The 27,903-nt window shown below is 43.8% G+C and overlaps 1 protein-coding gene across 3 annotated transcripts in view; it reads right to left on the bottom strand.

Annotated features, from left to right (window-relative positions):
* ATP6V1H (ATPase H+ transporting V1 subunit H) overlaps positions 1 to 27,903 on the bottom strand; it is a 99,285-nt gene that overhangs the window by 7,256 nt on the left and 64,126 nt on the right. For all 3 annotated transcript variants that reach the window (XM_065398206.1, XM_065398208.1, XM_065398207.1), the window contains one exon: positions 15,233 to 15,346. In XM_065398206.1, coding sequence (XP_065254278.1) covers positions 15,233 to 15,346 — 114 coding nt within the window. The remainder of the gene's footprint in view (positions 1 to 15,232; positions 15,347 to 27,903) is intronic.

The following is a 27,903-nucleotide window of genomic DNA, read 5'->3' as shown; positions in this document are numbered from 1 at the left end:
AGGAAAAATAAACTGAGGCACTCATATATTACAATAAGGGGGGGCCATTTGAGTACCTAAGATAGATACGACTGACAAACAAAAGTGGCAGTGAATCTTTGCAAGAGAAACAAAACTGGAATGCACTTACAATTAGATGATGTATCCTAAAAGATACAAAGCTGCAGATGAGCCTGGACTGAGTTATAAAAAATAAACACCAAACAAGACTGAATTGTTAATCGTAACACTACTTATACCATTTTGCACCTTTGAAGTAAGTGACAATCAAGAAACAGGACATATATCACCATATTTTATGTACATAAGAAGAAACATAGTAGTGGATGGCTGATTAAATGGGACGCATGCCAGAGCAAAAAGGACAAAACTAGGTCAAAAGTTACTTGTTCAAATGCACTTTAAGTATTAAATTAACATTTGTCTTTGGCCGAACCCAATATCATTAAGCAGGCAATCTACAGATTAATAGAATCAGAATATCAGGGTTGGAAGGGACCTCAGGAGGTCATCTAGTCCAACCCCCTGCTCAAAGCAGGACCAATCCCCAGACAGATTTTTGCCCCAGATCCCTAAAGGGCCCCCTCAAGGATTGAACTCACAACCCTGGGTTTAGCAGGCCAATGCTCAAACCACTGCTGAGTGATTTAAAAAAAATCATTGGTGTTCTTTATCACTTTGTAACATACAAGCTGCATGCTGAACCCAATAATTTGCTTTTTATAACACTATAATACAAGCTATTAACTACATGGTGGGAAACCTCACTTTTCACTAATAATTTTCCATCAAGGACACTGTCTAAGGTAGTCGTTTCTTCAACAGATACATTTTATGACACTTTTAAAATTAGATTTTCCACAAAAACCTCCACAAATTAGGTTTTGATCTAACCACATGCCTGTTTAGTAAGAACAGAGCAATATCAGCACAAGTCATTTTTCACTTGTTTCTATAATGTATTGTGACTGCTGAAGTTTATAAATACATTAAGGATAAAGTCTCAGAGTTAGTATTCATCTAAACTGATTCATGTCTTCCCAGTAATTTAAAAATTCAAATTTAAACTTCATTAAAATCAGGCAACTCAGTTTACATTTGTGCTTTACAGATCAAGCAGCCTTTATTTACCATGCTGAATAGAACGGAAAATACTTTCAACATTTAAAAGCTTTAAGTTTATACAGATGGCAGAATAATTCAGGAAGGTTGAAATAAATTAGGTCTGACTAACTATTTTAATCAGACCTCTTAACATCAAGGAAAGCTTTAATTTAATTTAAAGTGCCACTTATCAGAAGTGAAATTTCATCAGAAAAACGCTACTTTGCTGTCAGCCAGCAAATGACTTTTTTCAATTACTGTGGAGCTTTAAAATGAGACATTAATTTGAAAAATAAAAATGTAAAAAACTAAACATGATATGGAGAACACACTGCAAATGAGGAATGCAAACTAGACCGCCAGAAACATAAAAATGTGTCGTACAAGAGGTCTAGCTTTCAAGAAAGAAAATATGATCATGCACTGTGAAATCCTGGGGAACACATGCAGAATACAAATTCCAGTCACCCAAATATACAGAATGCAGCCTTGTAAAATACACATTTATGTCCAAACAACAAAATGGAGACCTTAAGCATTAGTTAGTGGGGAGCAAGTGTCCAGGTAATCAATTATTTATTTGCTTAATTTGTCACCTTCTATCTAGATGTATGCTCTTTAACAAATTTTATTAATTTTATCAAAGATAGCTATTGATCATCTTGAACTTTTCAATTAGAAAAACACTGTTAACTACACATTTTATGTTTTCTATTACTGAGAAATAGGACAGCATTCAAGATGAAAATTGTGTGAAGCTGGCTAAATTAATATAGTTAAATTTTTCTTAATATGTAAGGTTGCATTATTATTCACTGAAGCAGCATTTACTAGAATTAAGCCTATAGTTTCTGGCAGCTTTAAGTGATTAAACTGTTCACTATCACAAACAGATGCAAGCCAGCATAAGGGATAATTTCTAGATGGCTGGCTAAAACATAAGATCCTGCAGTTCATATTACAAAGAGCAAGCAAGTTACAGAAATATCTTAGGTGGGTGGGACAAAATTCAAAATGGGGTCAGTAAGAGTAGTGACTAAAATACTGTATAATACCATTAACTCTACAAAACAGCCGTTTATTATGTAGCATATTGCAAATTCTAGGAACAGAGTTTCAGGTCTATCAATATTTCTTTGAATAGACAGATATTTTAAAAGGTGGTAGATAAATTTTTATCTGAATAAAACTAAGGGAGCCATTTCCACTTTCTATAGAGGTGAGGGGGATTTTCCACCCTCTACTTATATCTTTGGGGCATATGAAGAAAAAAAGTAAGCAGAGCCAGGAGGCTAACTGAGCTTGCATGACTCACCCACCCTCAGAACTACAGAGGAGCTTCCAGGAAAATTCAGAGTTAATGCTACCTCAAGAAACACCAGGTGTTGTGTGCTCTGTGACTCCTTTCTTCAGAAGCAAAGACCACAGCTGGGAACACTGATGCTGACTGCACAGATGGGAAGCGTTGGAAAGTTCCTTTACAGAGCAACCTGACATCTGCAGGATTGGATGCTGTGATTCCTGAGAATCCCTGGTCTCTGCTGCTTTTTTGAAGCTTAGGCCATCAGCACTCCTGCTGACTGTGAGTGATGGCAGAGAATGTGCCAACTCCACAGTGACTATGAAGTTTCTGATCTGGGTGTGAGTTTCATCCCTTCTGCACACTTGAGCAGAAGGCAAGCATTTGATCTGTACTTTGGCTAAGACATTTTATTGTGGGTGACTGATGGGAATATGGAGCACGTATTCCAAGCATAACGTTTAGAACAGAGTCTTCATTCCATTCAAGGAACAGGATGATGGTGATAGCTCAATAAGTTAGTTAATGGGAAGCTACTTTCAAAGATTCCAAGACCAGAAGGGACCAGGGTGACCTCACACACAACACAGGCCCAAAATAATTCCTAGAGCACATTTTAGAAAAACTCCCAATCTTTATTTAAAAATTTCAAGTAATGGAGAATCCATCACGAACCTTGGTAAATTGTTCCAATGGTTAATTACCCTCTCAGTTAAAAATTTACACCTTATTTGCAGTCTGAATTTGTCTAGCTTCAACTTCCAGCCTGTGCTAGACTGAAGAGCCCAAATCAAATATTTGTTCCCCATGTAGCTACTTATATACTAATCAAGTCGTCCCTTAACCTTCTCTTTCTTAAGCTAAATAGATTGAGCTCCTTGAGTCTAACACTATATGGCATGTTTTCTAAAACACTACTTATTCTCATGGCTCTTCTCTGGACCCTCCCTAATTTATCAACATCTTCCTTGAATTATGGACACCAAAAGTGGATACAATATTCCAGCACATAGTGAGTGTTCTATTCCTACTCAAGAGATTCCCTTTTTATGCGTCCAAAGATTGCATTAGTCTTTTTAGCCACAGCATTGCACTAAGAGCTCGTGTTCAGCTGATTATCCACCACAAGCCCCAATTCTTTTGCAGTCAGAGCTCCCATCCCTTAAGTATGTCTTAGATTCTTTGTTCCCAGATGTTCACATTTAGCCATATTAAAACACATTGTTGACTTGGGCCTGGTCCACACTACCCCCCCACTTCGGACTAAGGTACGCAAATTCAGCTACGTTAATAACGTAGCTGAATTCGAAGTACCTTAGTCCGAACTTACCGCGGGTCCAGACGCTGCAGGCAGGCTCCCCCGTCGATGCCGCGTACTCCTCTCGCCGAGCTGGAGTACCGGCGTCGACGGCGAGCACTTCCGGGATCGATCCGGGATCGATTTATCGCGTCTAGACAAGACGCGATAAACCGATCCCAGAACATCGATTGCCTGCCGTCGGACCCGGAGGTAAGTGTAGACGTACCCTTGTGCTCAGTTTACCAAGCAATCTGGATCGCTGAGTCAATAGGGCCTGGTCCACACTATGAGTTTAATTCGAATTTAGCAGCGTTAAATCGAATTAACCCTGCACCCATCCACACAACAAAGCCCTTTATTTCTATATAAAGGGCTCTTAATATCGATATCTGTACTCCTCCCCGAGGGGAGTAGCGCTGAAATTGGTATTGCCATTTCGAATTAGGGTTAGTGTGGCCACAATTAGAAGGTATTGGCCTCCGGGATCTATCCCACAGTGCACCATTGTGACCTCTCCGGACAGCAATCTGAACTCGGATGCACTGGCCAGGTAGACAGGAAAAGCCCCGCGAACTTTTGAATTTCATTTCCTGTTTGCCCAGCGTGGAGAGCACAGGTGACCACGCAGAGCTCATCAGCACAGGTAACCATACAGTCTGAGAATCGAAAAAGAGCACCAGCATGGACCGTACAGGAGGTACTGGATCTGATCGCTATATGGCGAGAGGATTCAGTGCTAGCAGAACTATGTTCCAAAAGACGAAATGCCAAAACTTTTGAAAAAATCTCCAAGGGCATGATGGAGAGAGGCCACAACAGGGACTCATATCAGTGCCGCGTGAAAGTTAAGGAGCTCAGACAAGCCTATCAAAAAACCAAGGAGGCAAACGGTCGCTCCGGGTCAGAGCCGCAGACATGCCGCTTCTACGCTGAACTGCATGCAATTCTAGGGGGGGCCACCCCCACTACCCACCTCTGACCATGGATTCCGAGGAGGGGGTAATCTCAGCCACACCTGAGGATTCTGCGGAGGGGGAAGAGGAGGAGGAGCAGGAGGAGGAGCTTGCGGAGAGCACACAGCGCTCCGTTCTCCCCAACGGGCAGGATCTTTTTCTCAGCCTGACTGAAGTACCCTCCCAAGGCAGTATCCAAGACCATGACCCCATGGAAGGGACCTCAGGTGAGTTTACCTTTTAAAATATAAAACATGGTTTAAAAGCAAGCATTTTTTAATGATTAATTTGCCCTGAGGACTTGGGATGCATTCGCGGCCAGTACAGCTACTGGAAAAGTCTGTTAACGTGTCTGGGGATGGAGCGGAAATCCTCCAGGGACATCTCCATGAAGCTCTCCTGGAGGTTCTCCAAAAGCCTTTGCAGAAGATTTCTGGGCAGTGCAGCCTTATTCCGTCCACCATGGTAGGACACTTGACCACGCCATGCTAGTAGCAAGTAATCTGGTATCATTGCATGACAAAGCCTGGCAGCGTATGGTCCGGGTGTTTGCTGGCATTCAAGCAACATCCGTTCTTTATCTCGCTCAGGAGAGTGATATCGCTCATGGTAACCTGATTGAAATACGGGAATTTAATTAAGGGGACAGAGGTGGCCATTCCTACTGGGCTGTTTGCCTGTGGCTGAAAAGAAATCCTTCCCTGTAGTTAGCCAAGCCGGGGGGGGGGGGGGGGGGGGGAGGAGAAGCAATTGGCGCTGAGCTTTTCGCGTTTGGCTAGCAGGGATCTTCCCGGATACCAGCCATGCGGTGGGGGGAGGGATAAAGCAATCATCCCAGAGAATTGGGGGGAGGGGGGGTTAGTTTGTTTTCTGCTGCTGCAGGTTAACAGGAAAACCGCAGCACTCAACGGGCTTTGCTTGGTATGTGGGAAAGGAGGGCGCAGAAGCCGAAAGACAATGGCTTACCATGGCCGCATGCAAGCCGAATTCTGTTGCCCGAACCTGCGTCTGTGATCTCTAACACCAAAGCCACAGGCACTCAATATTAAGATGCAAAATGCGACCTTGCACTGAAATAACATGTGCTATGTAATGTGAATAGTGTGGTTCACCGTGAAAGAGTATAAGCATTGTTCTGTAAAATGTATCTTTTTAAATACTTCTCTCGCTTTTTTTCCCCTCCCTCCAGCAGCTGCAAATTTTTCAAGCCTCCCTCCTCCGTCCCAAAGGCTCTCTCAAATAAGGCGGAGAAAAAAAAAAGGATGCGAGACAACATGTTCTCGGAAATCATGGAATCGACCTGCAATGAAAGAGCTCATCTGAATGAATGGAAGGACACGGTATCAAAGTACAGGAAAGATGCTAGTGAACGTGAGGACAGGAGGGACCAACGTGAGGACATGAGGGATGCTCGAGATGAGAGGTGGCGGCAGAAAGATCAGAGGAGGCAGGATACAACGCTGGGGCTGCTGCGTGAGCAAACAGACATGCTCCGGCATCTGGTGGAGCTTCAGGAACGGCAGCAGGATCACAGAGTGCCACTACAGCCCCTGTATAACCACCCTCCCCCATCACCATGTTCCATAGCCTCCTCACCCAGACATGTAAGAACGCGGGGGGGAGGCTCCGTGCACCCTCCCATTCCACCCCAGTGGACAGCCCAAGCAAAAGGCTGTCATTACTTTAACTTTTTTTTAGTGGCCTTTTCCTTCCCTCCGCTCCTCCTCCCAAACCCCACCCGGGCTACCTTGTCAGTTCTCTCCCTCTTTTTATAATCAATTAATAAAGAATAAATGATTTTTAAATGATAGTGACTTTATTTCCTTTGAAAGCAAGCTGTGATCGAAGGGGGAGGGTGGGTTGCTTACAGAGAATGAGTCAATAAAGGGGGCGGGTTTTCATCAAGGAGAAAAACAGAAATTTCACACCGTAGCCTGGCCAGTCATGAAACTGGTTTTCAAAGCTTCTCTGATGCACAGCGCTTCCTGGTGTGCTCTTCTAATCGCCCTGGTGTCTGGCTGCACGTAATCAGCAGCCAGGCGATTTGCCTCAGCCTCCCACCCTGCCATAAAGGTCTCCCCCTTACTTTCACAGAGATTGTGGAGCACACAGCAAGCAGCAATAACAATGGGAATATAGGTTTGGCTGAGGTCTGAGCGAGTCAGTAATGTGCGCCAGCAACCTTTTAAACGTCCAAATGCACATTCTACCACCATTCTGCACTTGCTCAGCCTGTAGTTGAACAGCTCCTGACTCCTGTCCAGGCTGCCTGTGTATGGCATTAAGGGGTAGGCTGGGTCCCCAAGGATAACTATAGGCATTTCAACATCCCCAACGGTTATTTTCTGATCCGGGAAGTAAGTCCCTTGCTGCAGCCGTTTAAACAGAGTAGTGTTCCTGAAGACGCGAGCGTCATGAACCCTTCCCGGCCAGCCCACGTTGATGTTGGTGAAACGTCCCTTGTGATCTGCCAGTGCTTGCAGCACCATTGAAAAGTACCCCTTGCGGTTTATGTACTGGGTACCCTGGTGCTCCGGTGCCAAGATAGGGATATGGGTTCCATCTATCGCCCCACCACAGTTAGGGAATCCCATTGCAGCAAAGCCATCCACTATGACCTGCACGTTTCCCAGAGTCACTACCTTTGGTAGCAGCAGCTCAGTGATTGCTTTGGCTACTTGCATCACAGCAGCCCCCACAGTAGATTTGCCCACTCCAAATTGATTACCGACTGACTGGTAGCTGTCTGGCGTTGCAAGCTTCCACAGGGCTATCACCACTCACTTCTCAACTGTGAGGGTTGCTCTCATCTTGGTATTCTGGCGTGTCAGGGCAGGGGAAAGCAAGTCACAAATTTCCATGAAAGTGCCCTTACGCATGCGAAAGTTTCGCAGCCACTGGGAATCGTCCCACACTATGCGGTCCCACCAGTCTGTGCTTGTTTCCCGGGCCCAGAATCGGCGTTCCATGGCTAGAACCTGCCCCATTAACAACATGATCTCCAAAGCGCCGGGGCCCGCGGTTTGAGAGAGTTCTGTGCCCATGTCCATGTCCTCATCACTCTCGTTGCCGCGCTGCCGTCGCCGCCTCCTCCGCGCCTCGTTTTTCTGGTCCTCGTTCAGCATAAACTGCACGAGAATGCGCAAGGTGTTTACAACGTTCATGACTGCTGTCTTGAGCTGAGCGGGCTCCATGCTTGCCGTGGTATGGCATCTGCAGTGTTCACCCAGGAAAAAAGGAGGGAAACGGTTGTCTGCCGTTGCTTTCATGGAGGGAGGGGTGAGACTGTACCCAGAACCACCTGCAACAATGTTTTTCCCCCCCATCAGGCACTGGGATCTCAACCCAGAATTCCAATGGGCGGGGGAGACTGCGGGAACTATGGGATAGCTACCCACAGTGCAACGCTCCGGAAATCGACGCTAGCCCTGGTACATGGACGCACACTGCCGAATTAATGTGCTTAGTGTGGCCGCATACATTCGACTTTATACAATCTGTTTCCAAAATTCGAATTCTGTAATTTCGGATTAATCCCGTAGTGTAGACATACCCAATGACTTGTATTCTTCACTGTTTACCACTCCCCCAATTTTTGGGTCACCTGCAAAACTTTAACAATGATGATTTTATGTTTTCTTTCAGGTCATTGATAAAAATGTTAAATAGCATAGGACGCCAAATAGATCCCTGGGGGACCCCACTACAAATGCTCAATGATGATTCCCCACTTACAATTACATTAAGACCTTTTAGTTAGCCAGTTTTTAGTCCATTTAATGTGTGACATGTTGATTTTATATCATTCTAGTTTTTTTAATCAAAATGTCATGGGGTACCAACTCAAATTGATAAAGGATAATAACTTTATAATACAGTAATTGATAATACCATTGTCAAGATTCTTTTTGTCCCTAATACATTTTTAAAAACTACTTATTGTCCTTAACTCTGATGGCCATATATTTCTCCTTGTGTCCCTTGCTTCCTTTATCAACCTTAGAGAAGTCTAAGTATATTACCATCAACACTATTGCCTTTATCAGCCAAACTTCTAATCTCATCAAAAAGCATGATAGGATCTATTTTCCATAAACCCTTGTTGATTAAACACCAGAATTAACGGAGGGTAATATAGTTAATGCTAATCAAGTCCCACATCCGCCGCTCCATTATCTTGCCAAGATTGATGTCAGACTGACAGGCCTATAATTACCTGGGTCATCCCATTTACCCTTTTAAATATTGGAACATTAGCTTTCTTCCAGTCTTCTGGAACTTCCTCAGTGTTCCAAGACCTATTGAAAGTCAGCATTAACAGCCCAGCAAGCTCCTCAGTGAGTTCTTTTAAAGTTATTGGATGCAAATCAGGACCTGCTGATATAAAAATGTCTAACTTTAGTAGCTGCTGTTTAATAATCTCCCAAGATACTAGAGGAATAGCAAGTGTTATTATATATGACATCACTACTTCTGTTTTTCTCCCAAATACAGAAGAGAAATATGTATTGAACACCTCTTCCTTTTCTGCATTATTATTGATAATTCCACTATCTCCATACAGTAATGGATAATACCATTGTCAAGGTTCTTTTTGTCCTGAATACATTTTTTAAAACTACTTATTGTCCTTAACTCTGATGGCCATATAGTTCTCCTTGTGTCCCTTGCTTCCTTTATCAATTTTCTACATTTACTAGCTTCTGATTACTATCAACTTCCCTTTTCTTCCATTTGTTAGGACATTCAAGATAATTTTCTTCTGGGTATCATTACTCTTGAACAGGTAATGCCAGTGCCACTCTCAATCCCTTTTTGCCCACTCAATCCATCCTAAATAGGTTATAAGCAGTGATTTTAACATTCCAGTTATGCGAATCATGGTTTCAGTATACCAACTAGAGCTAATTTTTGCTCACAAATGAGCAATTTCAATTCCTCTTGTTTGTTACCCAGGCTCCTAGCACTGGTGTATGGGCAATTAAAGAATTTCTCCTCTTCATGTCCTTCAGATCCTCAATTTTGTTCTCAACATTTCAATTTTGTGCTAATGAGTGCTCTTATCTTCCCTCTTTTTACCCTTCCCTTTTTGTTATTAGTTTAATGCTTTCCTGACTACTGGATCCAGCCTGTTCCCAAACACATTAGTTCCCCTTCTACTGAGGTGGAGACTATCCAAACTGTACAGCCCCCTCTTCCCAGGGAAAGTGAACCAATGTTCCACAAAACCAAAACTCTGCACCCTACACCATTTACCTAGTCAGCAGTACACTTCCATGAGTGAAAGAAGGCTCTTCAAGAAGATCCTGTGAAGAAGATTTCTTCTTCTTCAGCATGCTTCCGAGTTCCCTGAAGTCATCTATTTTCTGTGAGATATCCCATGATGCAGTGTCATTAAACCATCGCCAATGGATCCTTGTCCATCAACTTCAGAAGCCTATCCAATTTCAGAGCAACTTCTCGTGTCATGGCTCCAGACAAACACCACACCATCCTGTTGTCCACCTCTCCCCTGCAGAATGTTTTCAACTCTTCTGAATATTGATTCCCTAATAAGGATCATCTGTCTTCCTTGGACAGTTGAAGAACTCTTTGTGGGCAAGCTTGATTTTCTTACATGTTGGATCAAGCTGCCATCCATAGGTGCGTCCCATACATGTGTATTCCTTTGGATCTTGAGACACATCTTCCACAGTTTCCACATAGAGTACCTGGTATCGATTGGAAACTTCTAGCAATTCTTCCTGATCCTCTTCTCTCTGGTGGCCACAGCCCGCCTATCCTCATCTGTCTCCAGCCACGTAGAATGCAGCTGTAACCTCTTGCCTCTGATGGTTACAAACTACCGAGGCTCTTTTCTTACCTCCTCTCTATCTCTCAAACTCCTTGGACCTGCTTGTCTGTAGTCTCCTTATAGTTCATAGATCTTAAAGTATGGTATTATGCCTTGAGGTACAGGAAAGGCATGCTGTTGCATCAAGCAAACAAATGAACATGTTTACTGGTTCTTTTTGAGCTAGTATCTGAAAATTGCTGTAATTTAGGAAGTTAATACTCTGAATTTTTTTTAAAATACAAGTCTACATCATAAAAACACTGTTGCAACTGACATTAGATTCCTGGTGCTAGCCCTTGGCCTCAATAAATGGATGGAGTATCCTGCCAGAACACAGGCACAGAAATGGGCAAAGAGAGATGGGTCCCTCTCTAGAACATAGTTAAGGCACAGAGTGAAAGGGCAGTATGGAAAAATATGCACTGTCACTTCCCGTGCTACACTTTTTTCCCCCCTGAGGACAGCAGACTTCCATCTCCAATACTGTGAGCCTGGCACCTTTCACGAACACTAATTCACTTTCAAAAAAAGTCAGCTCATCCTTGCTTTCATCTGTCATTTTACACACATTAAATGATGCTAAGATTAGAATTCTAAAGAAATAAGTTGGCTATCTGCTACATCACTGCACGATTCTTTTAAAAGGCAAATTCAACTCAAAACTATTTCGCTAACATGAATCGACTAAAAAATGACAGCATGTAGCCACTTCTGACCAAGACTAACTTTTGTCTTCCTTTAACTAGAACACCTGTGAGTTCTTGTGCTTCCCTTAAAATCCTTTAGTAACCAAAAAATAACCAAGTTGTAAATAAGCTATTCAAATTGTTTAGAAATTAACTGAATTTGAAGAATGATTATTTAGAAGCTTTATACAGTAAATACAGCTTTGTTTTAAGCAGAAAGTCAACTCCTACCATACCTCTCCCTCATTAAAATTCCTTCTTCAGTGATAGTAACCTGTCCTACCAGATCACCTAAAGTACAATCAGAACCTTGTAACACTCAGGTAGGTAACTCACTTGAGTAATTCCAAAAAGCATTTCACCTACTACTCTGATTTACTAGTCTTCTGCATATTGGACATTTTGTAAGCATTAGCACCAAGCTTCAGCCCAGGGCTGCAAACCTCTTTCCTGTTGTAACATCCCAAGATTTGGAAGGGGACCAGACTGGTGCTGCCATGCAGAGATCACAAATCAGATTAAATAAAATTTAACTGGAGACTGTGGTCTAAATGAGGAAAGTGCATTTCCCAACAGAAATTACTGGAATTCCATTACATAGGGGCGGGGGGAAAAGGCTAAAAAAACATGACTGGACTGCTTTCTCAGTCAGAGAAAAAGAAGAGAATAGAGGAATGAGGCCTGAAGACGATTGCTCATGTTTACTGGGTTATTTAGGTGTTGGCAAAATTGAGCTTGAACCTCCAAAACAACCAACCACCAGTTATCAAACTGTACTCCACAACATTTGTTTTTTAAATTAAAGCTTCCAGGGGAGCACTCAGTCCTTCCTCTCACGTTCCCCTTATAAGTTAAGTCAGAAGCAATAGGGCTAGAATTGACACTTAATGGTCCAATCTGTGAGAGTCTCTTCTTCATGATTTGACTTCAAGAAGCTAACTGTAAATCCTACTGTTAATTGAATTGTCTTGTTAGACTGACCTGGCACTGGGTAAGGCAACTCCCATCTTTTCATGTGCTGTGTATTTATACCTGCTACTGTATTTTCCACTCCATGCATCTGATGAAGTGGGTTCTAGCCACAAAAGCTTATGCCCAAATAAATTTGTTAGTCTCTAAGGTGCCACAAGGACTCCTCGTCGTTTTTGTAAATCCTGTGCACAAAATATGGGGCAGATCTTCAGCCCTAGCTAAGTCCCTTATGTGCTGCTCCACTTCTATACCATCTCTCTCCCTCCCCCTATTTATGGGGCAATATTGGTCTAGCAATCCTGGGTCTCTAGGGGCCTATGCCAGCTGGTATAAACTAGAACAGCTTCCTTATTGCAGAAGGCAGGAAGGTAGTTTAGAGACACATTTAGCACCCCACTGTGCCCAGCATGAGCATGCTAATCCCATTCATTTAAGTGGGAGTTCTGCACACATCTAAAGGTAAAAGTAGGCCTTAAGAGTGCAATTTGGCTAAGTGGTAATATGCAATACATTCAATTTGGTTAAGTGGTAACAATTTATACAGAACACTGAGGGGGGTAAACACCAACAACAGAGGGGGAATAGCTAAAGGGCTGTTGCTGACAGAAGTGAGCTGAATTTAAAATGGGAAAAGTTAGGCTATATATCTGGGGAAACTTTTCCTGACAATGAGAGCTATTTGTCTGTGGAACAGTCTGCAAAGAACAGTGATGGAAACCCCATTGTTTTGAATCAGATTTGACAAGGCACCAGCAAATGTACAAAATGAAACTGTCTCCTTTTAGCAGAGATGGACTGGATGACCTAATGAGTCTTTCCATCTCTAACTTGTACACAGCGATAGCCTAGTTATGAACCCCAAATAAATTTGCAATGAACCAGAATGGCACATCCCCAATCAGTATGTGAGAAGTACAGATTGACATTTACTACCATTAAACTGTGAAGTGCATAAACATAAAAATATACTCATGACCCGAAAAATGTGAGACCACCGTTTAGTCTCCACCTACATGTGCTCAGAAATCAATGTTCCTTTACTCAAGTCCTCCTTATACAGTGAATATTCCTTCTGATTTGTACAGTAGATTGCTTACATTTATAATCTCTCTGTAGGAGATAAAGAATTGTATTGTGTGAGATGAAGGGAGGAGGATTATAATAAAACAATGCTTGAGGGCTAAAAAGTGTACTAGGGGAAATTGCTTTGTATGGTTAATTACGGAATATTGATTTTTTAATACACGTGTTATTACCCTGTCACTACAGCAATGCACAGTTAGCTTGAAAATCTCTTCCTAGTAGCTCTGTATGTTGTTACTAACACCCCCTCTCCACCTCCAAACTATTATAATCATCAGTGCTTAACTTTTTAAATTGCATTGCATCTGTCTCAAAACCCCATGCACAATCATAAGCAATTCCAAAGCATGGAGTGCGCAAAATAGACTGAATTTAAACATGCAGTTTAAAGTCATAATAAAATAGGTGTGTGTTTCACAATACTTCTTTTCTATTATACTGCTGAGCCATAGCATCCCAGCTTCTACTTTGATTGCACTTTATCCAAGCCACTTGTGAGTAATCTAGTCTAGTAGCCAACATTTCGATATGCTTGCATGTACTAGCCAGTCTGGAATACATTTATTCAGACACTGCTCTCTATCTGCTCTACAATACCATTTTAGATCTGAATTTTCAGGACTGCTAAGATGAAGTGAAAAAATGATGTCTTGTGAAAGATCTCATTTCTTCGTCATGAAAACTAGGAGTTGTTTCAAATGGGAAGAATCCCATAAGAAACATGCAGTTATATAGGAATTTAAGTTTTCCATCCAGTTTAACAAGTTACAGATTGATTATTGTATCTGGAAAGCATAAACTGCATAAGAAAGTGAAAAATCACATTTTTCTATGAGAACATTTGATTTGAGTTTATAGTGTACATAGCTGATTTGAATTAACATGAAAAGGCAGCAAATGTTTTTAAAATCTTGCCACTTCTAGAGGTTGTCTGAAACAGATTAAATCCTTCATTCATAGGACATACATTGCTTCCCCCACTACAAAGAGGATGGAAACTTCTCCCATACTGTTTCTACAGCAGCAGCAGGTTCCCAGTACTTGGGAAGGATTTTCAGGCCTTGTTCACAATCATCAGCCAGACAGAGCACAGCACTGAATGGTATTCTCGTCAGAGGCTGTCAAATACCATTTCTTAAATATTTCAGGAAAAAAGACATTAGTGACTCTGAACATTATTAACACCACAGAACTTTCAGCTCCTAATAGTCAGGCCTTGGAACTGAAGCCAAGTCTCTCAAATGGCAGTGCAGAGCAATACCGATTTATGGTTAAAGTTTTAGAACTTAACAACCGCCTATGTCCTCTTATCCCCTTGTTTACAACTCCACCTTGGAATCTTGAATCAAAAACTTACTTTAAAAAAAAAAAAATCTTCCATCATTCAGACATACTTGTCAATGTAGGTTTGTTTATGAACATTACACTGCAAACCTTGACTTAGAATGAGAGAGCAATGAAGGAACATCATTCCAGAAGAAAAAAACAGTGCATTCACTTTGTAAGACATCTAAAGATTAAACAAGTGTTGGGACTATCAATTTCCAGAGGATAGCTAAGTGAAATTGTAAACACCACAATGTGAAACTCAATAGAGAACCAGTGAAATCCATTCTGGATTTACACAGTTAGAAGACATTTTGCAAACTGTGATTACACTGCATCAGTTATAGAATATGACCATCATGAAACATTTAAATTCTAGTTTTTAAGCATACTTGAGTGAAATGTGTTCCACTGAACTCTTGAAAGTCTGATAACTTAATTCAATTAGCAGAAAAGCAGGAAGGAAATAGAAGCCAAAGTGTTAATTTTTCATGTCAGCACAATTTCTTGTAGAATTTTAAACACTGGGTTCATCAGAATTATTATTTCATCATCACATTACAGAGATAAATATTTCAGCTAAAGAGGATCAGTTATTTTTCAAAAAATCTGTAATCTGGATTCTATACAATTTCTCATAGATAATATTAACTAAAGTAAGTTTTCACATACCAGTTGTGAACCATCAGCTTCTGTACAGCCAGTAGGGCATTATAGCGAACTTGCTGGTCTTCGTGATGCATGTGGTTCATTACTAGCTGTTTACCACCAAGCTGCTCAATCACTCTGAAAAAGACACACATTTTAAAATATCTTGCAATTACTTCAACCTCTGCCTGCTAACGATCAGATAATCCTAACTGCTTAGTACCAAGGGATTCAAACAGCAGGTTTATAAGTCACAAAGTAAATGGTAAATGCCATCAATTTTCTAGGGGATCCATCTTATTTCATATTCACTGCATATGTGAGGATTCCCTGTATTTCTAAGCATGCATGTATACATACTCATTGCTGCTGCTTCTTAAATAAGAAAGTACTACTACTACAAAAATCCCAAACACCAGGGGAAAAAAGCAAAACTAATCCTAAACTGACCTCTAAAGGGATAGTGCTGAGTACTAGAACAAAGCTACAAGCTCTTACCACAACCCGAGTCTATAACCAATTTTGGTCCCAACCCCCAGCAATTACCAACCAAAAAGGAGGTTCCCAACACAAGAGTGTACAAATTCCCAGGAGCCTCTCACACACGGAAGCTCTAATTCCTTAGCATTCCCTGTTCAGACTGAATATCCTGTCCATGATACCCCATCATCAAAATGGAGATGGATACAATTCCCCCAGCCCACATGGAGAGAATCCTGAACTCCCTTCAGTTTTATGGGATTCATTCACATACATCTCACATGCCAACCAAAACTGAAAAATTCTTCCTTCATGAGGGATCCATCTAACTCTCCTCAAAGAAGGAATGCCATCCATTCTTGCCCTCCCCACCGACTGCAGCTCAGTCCCAGAGACTCAAGCAGCGTGGCCAAGAAGAGAATGAAGTGAGCCAAACTCCTTGCTGACCTTGTGAGGCCTCACTGAAAGTCAATATCGCAATGAAATGCCGTGCCAAAAATTCTCCATAAATGAATCTCAAACCCACAAACCCCCCATAGTTTCCACAAATCCAAAACCATTCCCCTCTAATTCCCGCAGCAACATGCTTGTCACAAGAAGTGGCCCTCTCCCTATCGATGGAAGTGTTGAGAGTCTCTGGGTTAGGCTAAAAGGGGTAAAAAACAAGGGTGATGTCATGCTAGGAGTCTACTACAGGCCACCTAACCAGGTGGAAGAGGTGGATGAGGCTTTTTTTAAACAACTAACAAAATCATCCAAAGCCCAAGATTTGGTGGTGATGGGGGACTTCAACTATCCAGATATATGTTGGGAAAATAACACAGCGGGGCACAGACTATCCAACAAATTCTTGGACTGCATTGCAGACAACTTTTTATTTCAGAAGGTTGAAAAAGCTACTAGAGGGGAAACTGTTCTAGACTTGATTTTAACAAATAGGGAGTAACTCGTTGAGAATTGGAAAGTAGAAGGCAGCTTGGGTGAAAGTGATCATGAAATCATAGAGTTTGCAATTCTAAGGAAGGGTAGAAGGGAGAACAGCAAAATAGAGACAATGGATTTCAGGAAGGCAGATTTTGGTAAGCTCAGAGAGCTGATAGGTAAGGTCCCATGGGAATCAAGACTGAGGGGAAAAACAACTGAGGAGAGTTGGCAGTTTTTCAAAGGGACACTATTAAGGGCCCAAAAGCAAGCTATTCCGCTGGTTAGGAAAGATAGAAAATGTGGCAAAAGACCACCTTGGCTTAACCACGAGATCTTGCATGATCTAAAAAATAAAAAGGAGTCATATAAAAAATGGAAACTAGGACGGATTACAAAGGATGAATATAGGCAAACAACACAGGAATGCAGGGGCAAGATTAGAAAGGCAAAGGCACAAAATGAGCTCAAACTAGCTACAGGAATAAAGGGAAACAAGAAGACTTTTTATCAATACATTAGAAGCAAGAGGAAGACCAAAGACAGGGTAGGCCCACTGCTTAGTGAAGAGGGAGAAATAGTAACAGGAAACTTGGAAATGGCAGAGATGCTTAATGACTTCTTTGTTTCGGTCTTCACCGAGAAGTCTGAAGGAATGCCTAACATAGTGAATGCTAATGGGAAGGGGGTAGGTTTAGCAGATAAAATAAAAAAAGAACAAGTTAAAAATCACTTAGAAAAGTTAGATGCCTGCAAGTCACCAGGGCCTGATGAAATGCATCCTAGAATACTCAAGGAGCTAATAGAGGAGGTATCTGAGCCTCTAGCTATTATCTTTGGAAAATCATGGGAGACGGGAGAGATTCCAGAAGACTGGAAAAGGGCAAATATAGTGCCCATCTATAAAAAGGGAAATAAAAACAACCCAGGAAACTACAGACCAGTTAGTTTAACTTCTGTGCCAGGGAAGATAATGGAGCAAGTAATTAAGGAAATCATCTGCAAACACTTGGAAGGTGGTAAGGTGATAGGGAACAGCCAGCATGGATTTGTAAAGAACAAATCATGTCAAACCAATCTGATAGCTTTCTTCGATAGGATAACGAGTCTTGTGGATAAGGGAGAAGCTGTGGATGTGGTATACCTAGACTTTAGTAAGGCATTTGATACGGTCTCGCATGATATTCTTATCGATAAACTAGGCAAATACAATTTAGATAGGGCTACTATAAGGTGGGTGCATCACTGGCTGGATAACCGTACTCAGAGAGTTGTTGTTAATGGTTCCCAATCCTGCTGGAAAGGCATAACAAGTGGGGTTCCGCAGGGGTCTGTTTTGGGACCGGCTCTGTTCAATATCTTCATTAACGACTTAGATATTGGCATAGAAAGTACGCTTATTAAGTTTGCGGATGATACCAAACTGGGAGGGATTGCAACTGCTTTGGAGGACAGGGTCATAATTCAAAATGATCTGGACAAATTGGAGAAATGGTCTGAGTTAAACAGGATGAAGTTTAACAAAGACAAATGCAAAGTGCTCCACTTAGGAAGAAAAAATCAGTTTCACACCTACAGAATGGGAAGAGACTGTCTAGGAAGAAGTACGGCAGAAAAGGATCTAGGGGTTATAGTGGACCACAAGCTAAATATGAGTCAACAGTGTGATGCTGTTGCAAAAAAAGCAAACATGATTCTGGGATGTATTAACAGGTGTGTTGTGAGCAAGACACGAGAAGTCATTCTTCCGCTCTACTCTGCTCTGGTTAGGCCTCAGCTGGAGTATTGTGTCCAGTTCTGGGCACCGCATTTCAAGAAAGATGTGGAGAAATTGGAAAGGGTCCAGAGAAGAGCAACAAGAATGATTAAAGATCTTGAGAACATGACCTATGAAGGAAGGCTGAAAGAATTGGGTTTGTTTAGTTTGGAAAAGAGAAGACAGAGGGGACATGATAGCAGTTTTCAGGTATCTAAAAGGGTGTCATAAGGAGGAGGGAGAAAACTTGTTCACCTTAGCCTCTAAGGATAGAACAAGAAGCAATGGGCTTAAACTGCAGCAAGGGAGGTCTAGGTTGGACATTAGGAAAAAGTTCCTAACTGTCAGGGTGGTTAAATACTGGAATAAATTGCCTAGGGAGGTTGTGGAATCTCCATCTCTGGAGATATTTAAGAGTAGGTTAGATAAATGTCTATCAGGGATGGTCTAGACAGTATTTGGTCCTGCCATGAGGGCAGGGGACTGGACTCGATGACCTCTCGAGGTCCCTTCCAGTCCTAGAATCTATGAATCTATTAACCTTCCATTTGAAAGCATGCCACTACTTCTAATCACAAGTGGGCAGGGAAGTCCCATTATAAAAAAGAGGGAGGGGAAGTCACTGCCTCTCAGACAAAATCCCTGGCTGGTAGTTCAGTTTTTCCCCCATGCCTCCCCAAGCGGCCATTTTACATACTGCAGCAACAGCTTTAAAGATCAAAAATAAAATACACCAGTTTTTTATTTGATCTTCTATTGCTTTAAAACACAAACATGCCTATTATGGTGTCAAAATTATGATTACTTTGGTACAATAGCCTATCCTGTTGTCAGGACAGCCAACATCTGTGAACTGTGCAATAAATACCAATCTAGGTGGCCTCTTACATTGTATGAAGTATTTCTGAACCTACAGTAAATAACTGTAGCATTCCTAGCACTTTCACTGAAGTTAATATTGCTAAAGTCTTTGGCAGTTCTTGAATATAAGAAAAGCTAGGACGGTTTGCCAAGGGGCTGACAGAGCCTTTTACTGCAGGTTCTCTGAATTATGCTAAAAACATTATAGTTTCTCATCTTGCCCTAGATGATGTACATATAAGGTGATAATGCACAAGGTGGGTGAGGAAATATCTTTTATTAGATCAACTTTTTTCTGTTGGTGAGTGACAAGCTTTCGAGCTTACACAGAGCTCTTCTTTAGGTCTTGGTTTGAAGAAGAGCTCTGTGTAAGCTCAAAAACTTGTCTCTCCACCAACAGAAGTTGATCCAATAAAAGATATTCACTCACCCAACCTTGTCTCTAATATTCTGGGACCAACCCACCTACAATAACACTGCATATAAAAGAGTCCCAGGTATTCGAGAGATCAGTTGTGGCCTTTGCTAGAAATCATCGCGGTGCTTTGTGCAGATAAAAGATTAGAAAAAATTATGTATCAAATCGGAGGGTTCAGCAATACCAATTTCTGCTGGAATGTATCAACTGTATTGCTTATTTCCATGGATTCACAGATTCAAGGTGCTTAACCTCCAGACCACTTATCTTTGACAAGTCTTATGGGACAAATTTTGAAAATCTGTTTATCGTGAAATCTTATTACTTTTCCTGCATCTCTGAGAGACTAGGGATGTGTGCATTTAAATAACAGACAAAATGGAGCAGACCCTTTATAGTATTTTCCATTTGAAAAATGTAAACAGTGTTCTATTTCTTAATGCTGCGTTTTCATTTACCAAGATATTTTGCTGTAGCATTTTAACTCTACACTAATCTTTGGAAACAGCAACAAACATTTGTTCAAAAATCAGTGATCCTAAATCATCAAAATTTGTCATGTGCCATCATTTTATATGTGGATAATTACGCTGGTATTGGTCACTGCACAAGACTTCCAATTGAAAATGATCTTGAAAACGTTACATCTGCATATTGTAGTTTAATATTTCTTTAATGTACTTTAAAATGTGTAATGAGCAACAAGTAATTTTATTAGCCACAGATGGTGTATTGTAATTATCTAATGTTTTAAAGTAGTCTGCATTGCTTTAGACCTCTGGCAAGAGGGATCTGGCAGGGCATCGTCTTGTCCAATATTCATTGGAGCGAAAGATTTGGAGAAACAGGGACTTTCATATATTGATGATACAAATAATGATGAAAGGGAGACAGTGAGTTGGGTATGATGACAGTAGCACTCTATGTCCACACTGTAATCAAACACCCGCAGCTGGCCTGGGTCAGCTGACTTGGGCCCAGGGGCTATAAAATTGCTGTTTAGAAACTTGGGCTCGGGCTGGAGCCTGAGCTCTGGGACTATCTCCCTAGTGGGGTTCCAGAGCCTGGGCTCCAGCCCGAGCCCCAGCCCGAGCCCAAACATCCACATTGCAATTTTATTGGCCCATAGCACAACCCCCATGAGCCAAGTCAACTGACACGGGTCAGCTGCAGGTATTTGATCGCAGTGTAGACATATGAGGCCTCAATCAGGGCCCCATTGAATCACATGGTATACAAACACGTAGCAAGAGAGTCTCTTCTCCCCAGCAAATTTAAAAACCATTCAGATTTAGTAACTCTGAGGCCTGGTCTACACTACGAGTTTAGGTCGACTTTAGCCGCGTTAATTCGAATTTAGCCTGGACACGTTCACACGACGAAGCCCTTTCTTTCGACTTAAAGGGCCCTTTAAACCGGTTTCTTTACTCCACCTCCGACGAGGGGATTAGCGATAAAATCGGCCTTAGGGGGTCGGAATTGGGTTCGTGTGGACGGAATTCGACGTTATTGGGCTCCGGGAGCTATCCCACAGTGCTTCATTGTGACCGCTCTGGACAGCACTCTCAACTCAGATGCACTGGCCAGGTAGACAGGAAAAGCCCCGCGAACGTTTGAATTTCATTTCCTGTTTGCTGAGCGTGGAGAGCACAGGTGACCACGCAGAGCTCATCAGCACAGGTAACCGTGATGGAGTCCCAGGATCGCAAAAGAGCTCCAGCATGGCCAGAACGGGAGGTACGGGATCTGCTCGCCATATGGGGAGATGAATCAGTGCTGGCCGAACTCCGAAGCAGTAAACGAAATGGCAAAATATTAGAAAAGGTCTCCAAGGCCATGAAGGACAGAGGCCATAACAGGGATGCACAGCAGTGCCGCGTGAAAATTAAGGAGCTAAGGCAAGCCTGCCACAAAGCCAGAGAAGCAAACGGAAGGTCCGGGGCTGAGCCGCAAACATGCCGCTTCTACGCGGAGCTGCATGCCATTCTAGGGGGTGCAGCCACCACTACCCCAACCGTGTGCTATGAGTCCCTCACTGGAGAAACACACAGGGAAGAGGGTTCGGGGTACGAGGAAGAGGAGGATGAAGATAATGTAAATAGCTCACAGCAGCAAGGAAGCGGAGAAACCGGTTTCCCCAACAGCCAGGATATGTTTATCACCCTGGACCTGGAACCAGTAACCCCCGAACTCACCCAAGACCCTGTGGGCACACAGGGGACCTCTGGTGAGTGTACCTTTGTAAATATTACACATGGTTTAAAAGCAAGCGTGTTTAATGATTAATGATTAATTTGCCCTGGCAATCGCGGCCAGTACAGCTATTGGAAAAGTCTGTTAACGTGTATGGGGATGGAGCGGAAATCCTCCAGGGACATCTCCAGAAAGCTCTCCTTCATGTACTCCCAAAGCCTTTGCAAAAGGTTTCTGGGGAGGGCTGCCTTATCCCGTCCGCCATGGTAGGACACTTTACCATGCCAGGCCAGTAGCACGTAGTCTGGAATCATTGCATAACAAAGCATGGCAGCGTATGGTCCCGGTGTTTGCTGGCATGCAGACAACATCCATTCCTTATCGCTCTTTGTTATCCTCAGGAGAGTGATATCATTCACGGTCACCTGGTTGAAATGGGGCAATTTTATTAAGGGGACATTCAGAGGTGCCCCTTCCTGCTCTGCAGAACAGAAATATTCCCCGCTGTTAGCCACGCGGTGGGGGGGAGGGGTGAAGTGATCTGTGACGGGTTGGATCACAGAAACCCCCCTGGGAGCTGCCACCCAATGTGCCAAGACTACCCCTGCTTCTGTTTTCCCTGCCAGCTCAGGACTCCAGCACCCCGTCTCGCTGAGCCAGACACTCCTGTCTGCTCTAACAAAGACTCAGGGTCTGAATGGCTTGTCCCAAAGCTGCAAGTTTACCCGAAACCAGCTCACAGGAGTGTGCTTGTCTTTAGCACTCAGATGCCCAACTCCCAATGGGGTCTAAACCCAGATAAATCCGTTTTACCCTGCATAAAGTTTATGCAGGGCAAACTCATAAATTGTTCGCCCTCTATAACACTGATAGAGAGATATGCACAGTTGTTTGCTCCCCCAGGTATTAATACATACTCTGAGTAAATTACTAAATAAAAAGTGATTTTATTAAATACAGACAGTAGGATTTAAGTGGTTCAAAGTAGTAACAGACAGAACAAAGTAAGTCACAAGCAAAATAAAATAAAATGCGCAAATCTATGCCTAATCAAACTAAATACAGATAATCTCACCCTCAGAGATGCTTCAGTAAGTTTTTCTCAGACTGGACACCTTCCAGGCCTGGGCACCATTCTTTCCCCTGGTACAGCTTTTGTTCCAGCTTAGGTGTTATCTAGGGGATTCTCCATGATGGCTCCTCTCCCCCTCTCAGTTCTCTTCCACCCCTTTATATATCTTTTGCATAAGGTGGGAACCCTTTGTTCCTCTGGGTTCCCACCCCCTCCCCTCACTGGAAAAGCACCAGGTTAAAGATGGATTCCAGTTCAGGTGACATGATCACATGTCACTGCAAGACTTCATTACTCACTTGCCAGCACACACATATACAGGGAGACTCACAGGTAAACAGCCATCTGCAGACAATGGGAGTCATCAAGATTCCAAACCATCATTAATGGCCCACACTTTACATAATTACAATAGGCCCTCAGAGTTACATTTTATATTTCTAGTTTTAGATACAAGAGTGGTACATTTCTACAAATAGGATGATCACACTCAGTAGCTTATGAGCTTTGTAATGATACCTTACAAGAGACCTTTTGCACAAAGCATATCCCATTTGCATTATAGTCACTTATTATCAAATTTTTTATAAAACTATCCCAGTTACATTATATTCACTTATTATCATGTTTTTATAAAACCATGTAGACTGCACAACGTCACATGATCATCCCAGAGAATTGGGTGTGTGGGGGAGGGGAATTAGTTGGGTTTGTGCTGCACGTTAACCCTGAAACCGCAGCCCCTCCTTTTACATTGCAAACCCATTTTAAATGGCCAACCCAATGGGTGCTTGGTATGGTTAATGAGAGCAGTACTGTTTTAAACCATCCCCACATGTTATCAAGGTTAAAAAAGCCAAAAGACTGTGTCTTACCATGGCTGCCTGCAAGCTGAAATCTGTGGCCTGGCACTGCGTGAGTGATCTCTCACACCAAACCGGCAGGCCCTCAATATAAGAGGAAAAATGCGACCTTGTAACGAAAGCACATGTGCTGTGTGATGTGAACAGCAAAATTTAACGTGAAAGAGTGTACCCATTGTTCTCTAAAATGTATCTTTTTTAACCACCTCTCCCTTCTCCTCCACCAGCTGCAAATGTTTCTCCTTCACAGAGGCTAGTGAATATTCGAAAGCGGAAGCGAAGGACGCGTGATGAAATGTTTACTGAACTACAGACTGCCTCCCACGCTGACAGAGCACAGCAGAATGCGTGGAGGCAGTCAATTACTGATTTTAGAAAAGCCCAATATGAGCGAGAGGAGAGGTGGCGTGCTGAATCGCGGGCTGAAGAGGAGAGGTTGCATGCTGAATCGCGGGCTGAAGAAGAGAGGTGGCGTCAGCTTGCACACAGAAGGCAAGAGTCGATGCTCCGGCTGCTGGAGCATCAAACTGATATGCTCCTGCGTATGGTTGAGCTGCAGGAAAGGCAGCAGGAGCAGAGACCGCCGCTACAGCCCCTGTGTAACCAACAGCCCTCCTCCCCAAGTCCCATTGCCTCCTCACCCAGACGCCCAAGAACACGGTGGGGGGGCCTCCGGCCACCCAGTCACTCCACCCTAGATGATTTCCCGAGCAATAAGTGTTAAAGTTTTAAACTGCAGTGTGTCCTTTTCCTTCCCTCCTCCCCCACCCATCCCGGGCTACCTTTGCAATTATCCCCCTAGTTGTGTGATGAATTAATAAAGAATGCATGAATGTGAAGTAACAAATGACTTTATTGCCTCTGCAAGCGGTGCTCGAAGGGGGGAGGGAAGGGTGGGGTGGTTAGTTTACAGGGAAGTAGAGTGAACCGGGTGGGGGGGGTGGAGGGTTCATCAAGGAGAAACAAAAAGAAGTTTCACACCGTAGCCTGGCCAGTCACAAAACTAGTTTTCAAAGCTTCTCTGATCCGCACCGCGCCCTGCTGTGCTGCTCTAACCGACCTGGTGTCTGGCTGCGCGTAATCAGCGGCCAGGCGATTTGCCTCTACCTCCCACCCCGCCATAAATGTCTCCCCCTTACTCTCACAGATATTGTGGAGCGCACAGCAAGCAGCAATAACAATGGGGATATTCTTTTCGCTAAGGTCTGAGCGAGTCAGTAAGCTGCGCCAGCGCGCTTTTAAACGCCCAAATGCACATTCCACCACCATTCGGCACTTGCTCAGCCTGTAGTTGAACAGGTCCTGACTTCTGTCCAGGCTGCCTGTGTACGGCTTCATGAGCCATGGCATTAAGGGGTAGGCTGGGTCCCCAAGGATCACGATAGGCATTTCAACATCCCCAACGGTTATTTTCTGGTCCGGGAAGAAAGTCCCTTCCTCCAGCTTTCGAAACAGAACAGAGTGCCTGAAGACGCGAGCATCATGTACCCTTCCCGGCCAGCGCACGTTGATGTCGGTGAAACGTCCCTTGTGATCCACCAGGGCTTGCAGCAGCACTGAAAAGTACCCCTTGCGGTTTATGTACTCGGTGGCTTGGTGCGCCGGTGCCAAGATAGGGATATGGGTTCAGTCTATCGCCCCACCACAGTTTGGGAATCCCACTGCAGCAAAGCCATCCACTATGTCCTGCACGTTTCCCAGAGTCACTACCCTTGATATCACCAGGTCTCTCATTGCCCTGGCAACTTGGATCACAGCAGCCCCCACAGTAGATTTGCCCACTCCAAATTGATTCCCGACTGACCGGTAGCTGTCTGGCGTTGCAAGCTTCCACAGGGCTATCGCCACTCGCTTCTCAACTGTGAGGGCTGCTCTCATCCTGGTATTCTGGCGCTTCAAGGCAGGGGAAAGCAAGTCACAAAGTTCCATGAAAGTGCCCTTACGCATGCGAAAGTTTCGCAGCCACTGGGAATCGTCCCAGACCTGCAACACGATGCGGTCCCACCAGTCTGTGCTTGTTTCCCGGGCCCAGAATCAGCGTTCCATGGCATGAACCTGCCCCAGGAACATCATGATTTCCACATTGCTGGGGCCTGTGCCTTGTGAGAGGTCTAGGTCCATGTCCATTTCCTCATCACTCTCGTCGCCGCGCTGCAATCGCCTCCTCCTCGGCTGGTCCTGGTTTTGCTTTGGCATGTCCTGGCTCTGCATATACTCCAGGACAATGCGCGTGGTGTTCATAGTGCTCATAATTGCCGCGGTGATCTGAGCGGGCTCCATGATCCCAGTGCTAGCTATGGCGTCTGGTCTGAAAAAAGGCGCGAAACTAGTATCTGAAGGACCAGGGGAAGGAGAGAGGGAGGGAGGGAGGGAGGGGCGAGTGACGACATGGCGTACAGGTACACGGAATTAAAATCAAGGAAGGTGGCTGTGCATCAGGGAGAAATACAAACAACTGTCACACAAAATGCCCCCCCCCCCCCGAGATTGAACTCCTAAGCCTGGGTTTAGCGGGCCATTGATTTGACGGAGGGAGGGGGGAAGGAAATGAATACAGAACAAATCTATTTTTTACATCTTAAGACGACGGTGCAGCGTGACTGATAGCCCTCGGCATTTTCTGGGTGCTTGGCAGCAAATACTGGGCGCTTGGCAGTATGATGATGACGGATACCAGTCATAATATACTATTTACTGCCAAAAGGCAAGGGGTTGCTGCTGTGTAGCAATGTAGCCCCACGTCTGCCAGCCACATGTCTGCCAGCACCCAGATCGCCCTCGGCCTCTTCTGGGTGCTTAGCAGACAATACTTGGCAGAAAATAGTATACTACGACTGATAGCCATCATCGTCAAGACAGTTCGATAGGACAGAGCATATCTGTCCAGGTGCCAATGATTGATGGCCACGGCTGTACGACGAGGACGGTTACCAGTCGTAATAAACCATCTACTGCTAAAAGGCAAAAGGTAAGGGGCTGCTGCAATGCAGCCCTACGGCTGCCAGCCCCACAGCTACCAGCACCCAGATCGCCGATGAAGGCTACCAGTCATGCTGCACCGTCTACCGCCAAAAGGCAGTTAGCTGCTGCTGCTGTGTAGCAATGCAGTCCCACGTCTGCCGGCACCCGGATGACATATGGTGACGGTGAGCTGAGCTGAGCGGGCTCCATGCTTGCCGTGGTATGTTGTCTGCACAGGTAACCCAGGTAAAAAGGCGCGAATCTATTGTCTGCCGTTGCTGTGACAGGGGGGGAGGGGCCTGACGCATTGTACCCAGAACCCCCCGCGGCACTGTTTTGCAACATTCGGGCATTGCGATCTCAACCCATAATTCCAATGGGCGCCGGAGACTGCGGGAACTGTGGGATAGCTACCCATAGTGCAATGCGCCGGAAGTCGATGCTAGCCTCGGTACTGTGGACGCGGTCCGCCGACTTCATGCACTTAGAGCATTTTATGTGGGGACACACACAATCGGCTGCATACAACCGATTTCTATAAAACCGGCTTCTATAAATTCGACCTAATTTCGTAGTGTAGACATACCCTGAATGTGTGACATAGAATGACATATAGAAAGAAAAACTGGACATGACATATAACTCAAATAAGATGAAAATACTTCCTGAACTTTAACATCTACCAAAGGCATGCACCTCACTTGCTCCAAAATGGTTTGTTGCACCTTCTAAGGGTATGTCTACACTACGGGAGTACTTCGATTTTAGTTAATTTGACTATGTGGAATCGATATTACAAAGTCGAACGTGTGTGTCCACACTAAGGACAGTAATTCGACTTTGTGAGACTTTGTGAGTCCACACTAACGGGGCAAGCGTCGACATTGGAAGCGGTGCACTGTGGGCAGCTATCCCACAGTTCCCGCAATCCCCGCTGCCCATTGGAATTCTGGGTCGAGCCCCAAATGCCTTCTGGGTAAAAAAAATGTGTCGAGGGTGCTTTTGGGCGCCTGTCGTCATCCGTCCGTCACTCCCGCCCTCCCTCCCTCCCTGAAAGCGCCGGCGGGAAATCAGTTCGCGCGCTTTTCTGATTACTGACAGCGCGGACGCCACAGCAGTGCGAGCATGGATCCCGCTGCGACCATCGCTGCAGTTGTGGCAGTTCTCAAC

The sequence above is a fragment of the Emys orbicularis genome, chromosome 2 (assembly GCF_028017835.1).
Source record: "Emys orbicularis isolate rEmyOrb1 chromosome 2, rEmyOrb1.hap1, whole genome shotgun sequence".
Classification (NCBI taxonomy): Eukaryota; Metazoa; Chordata; order Testudines; family Emydidae; genus Emys; species Emys orbicularis.
This window is presented reverse-complemented; position numbering and strand designations above follow the sequence as displayed.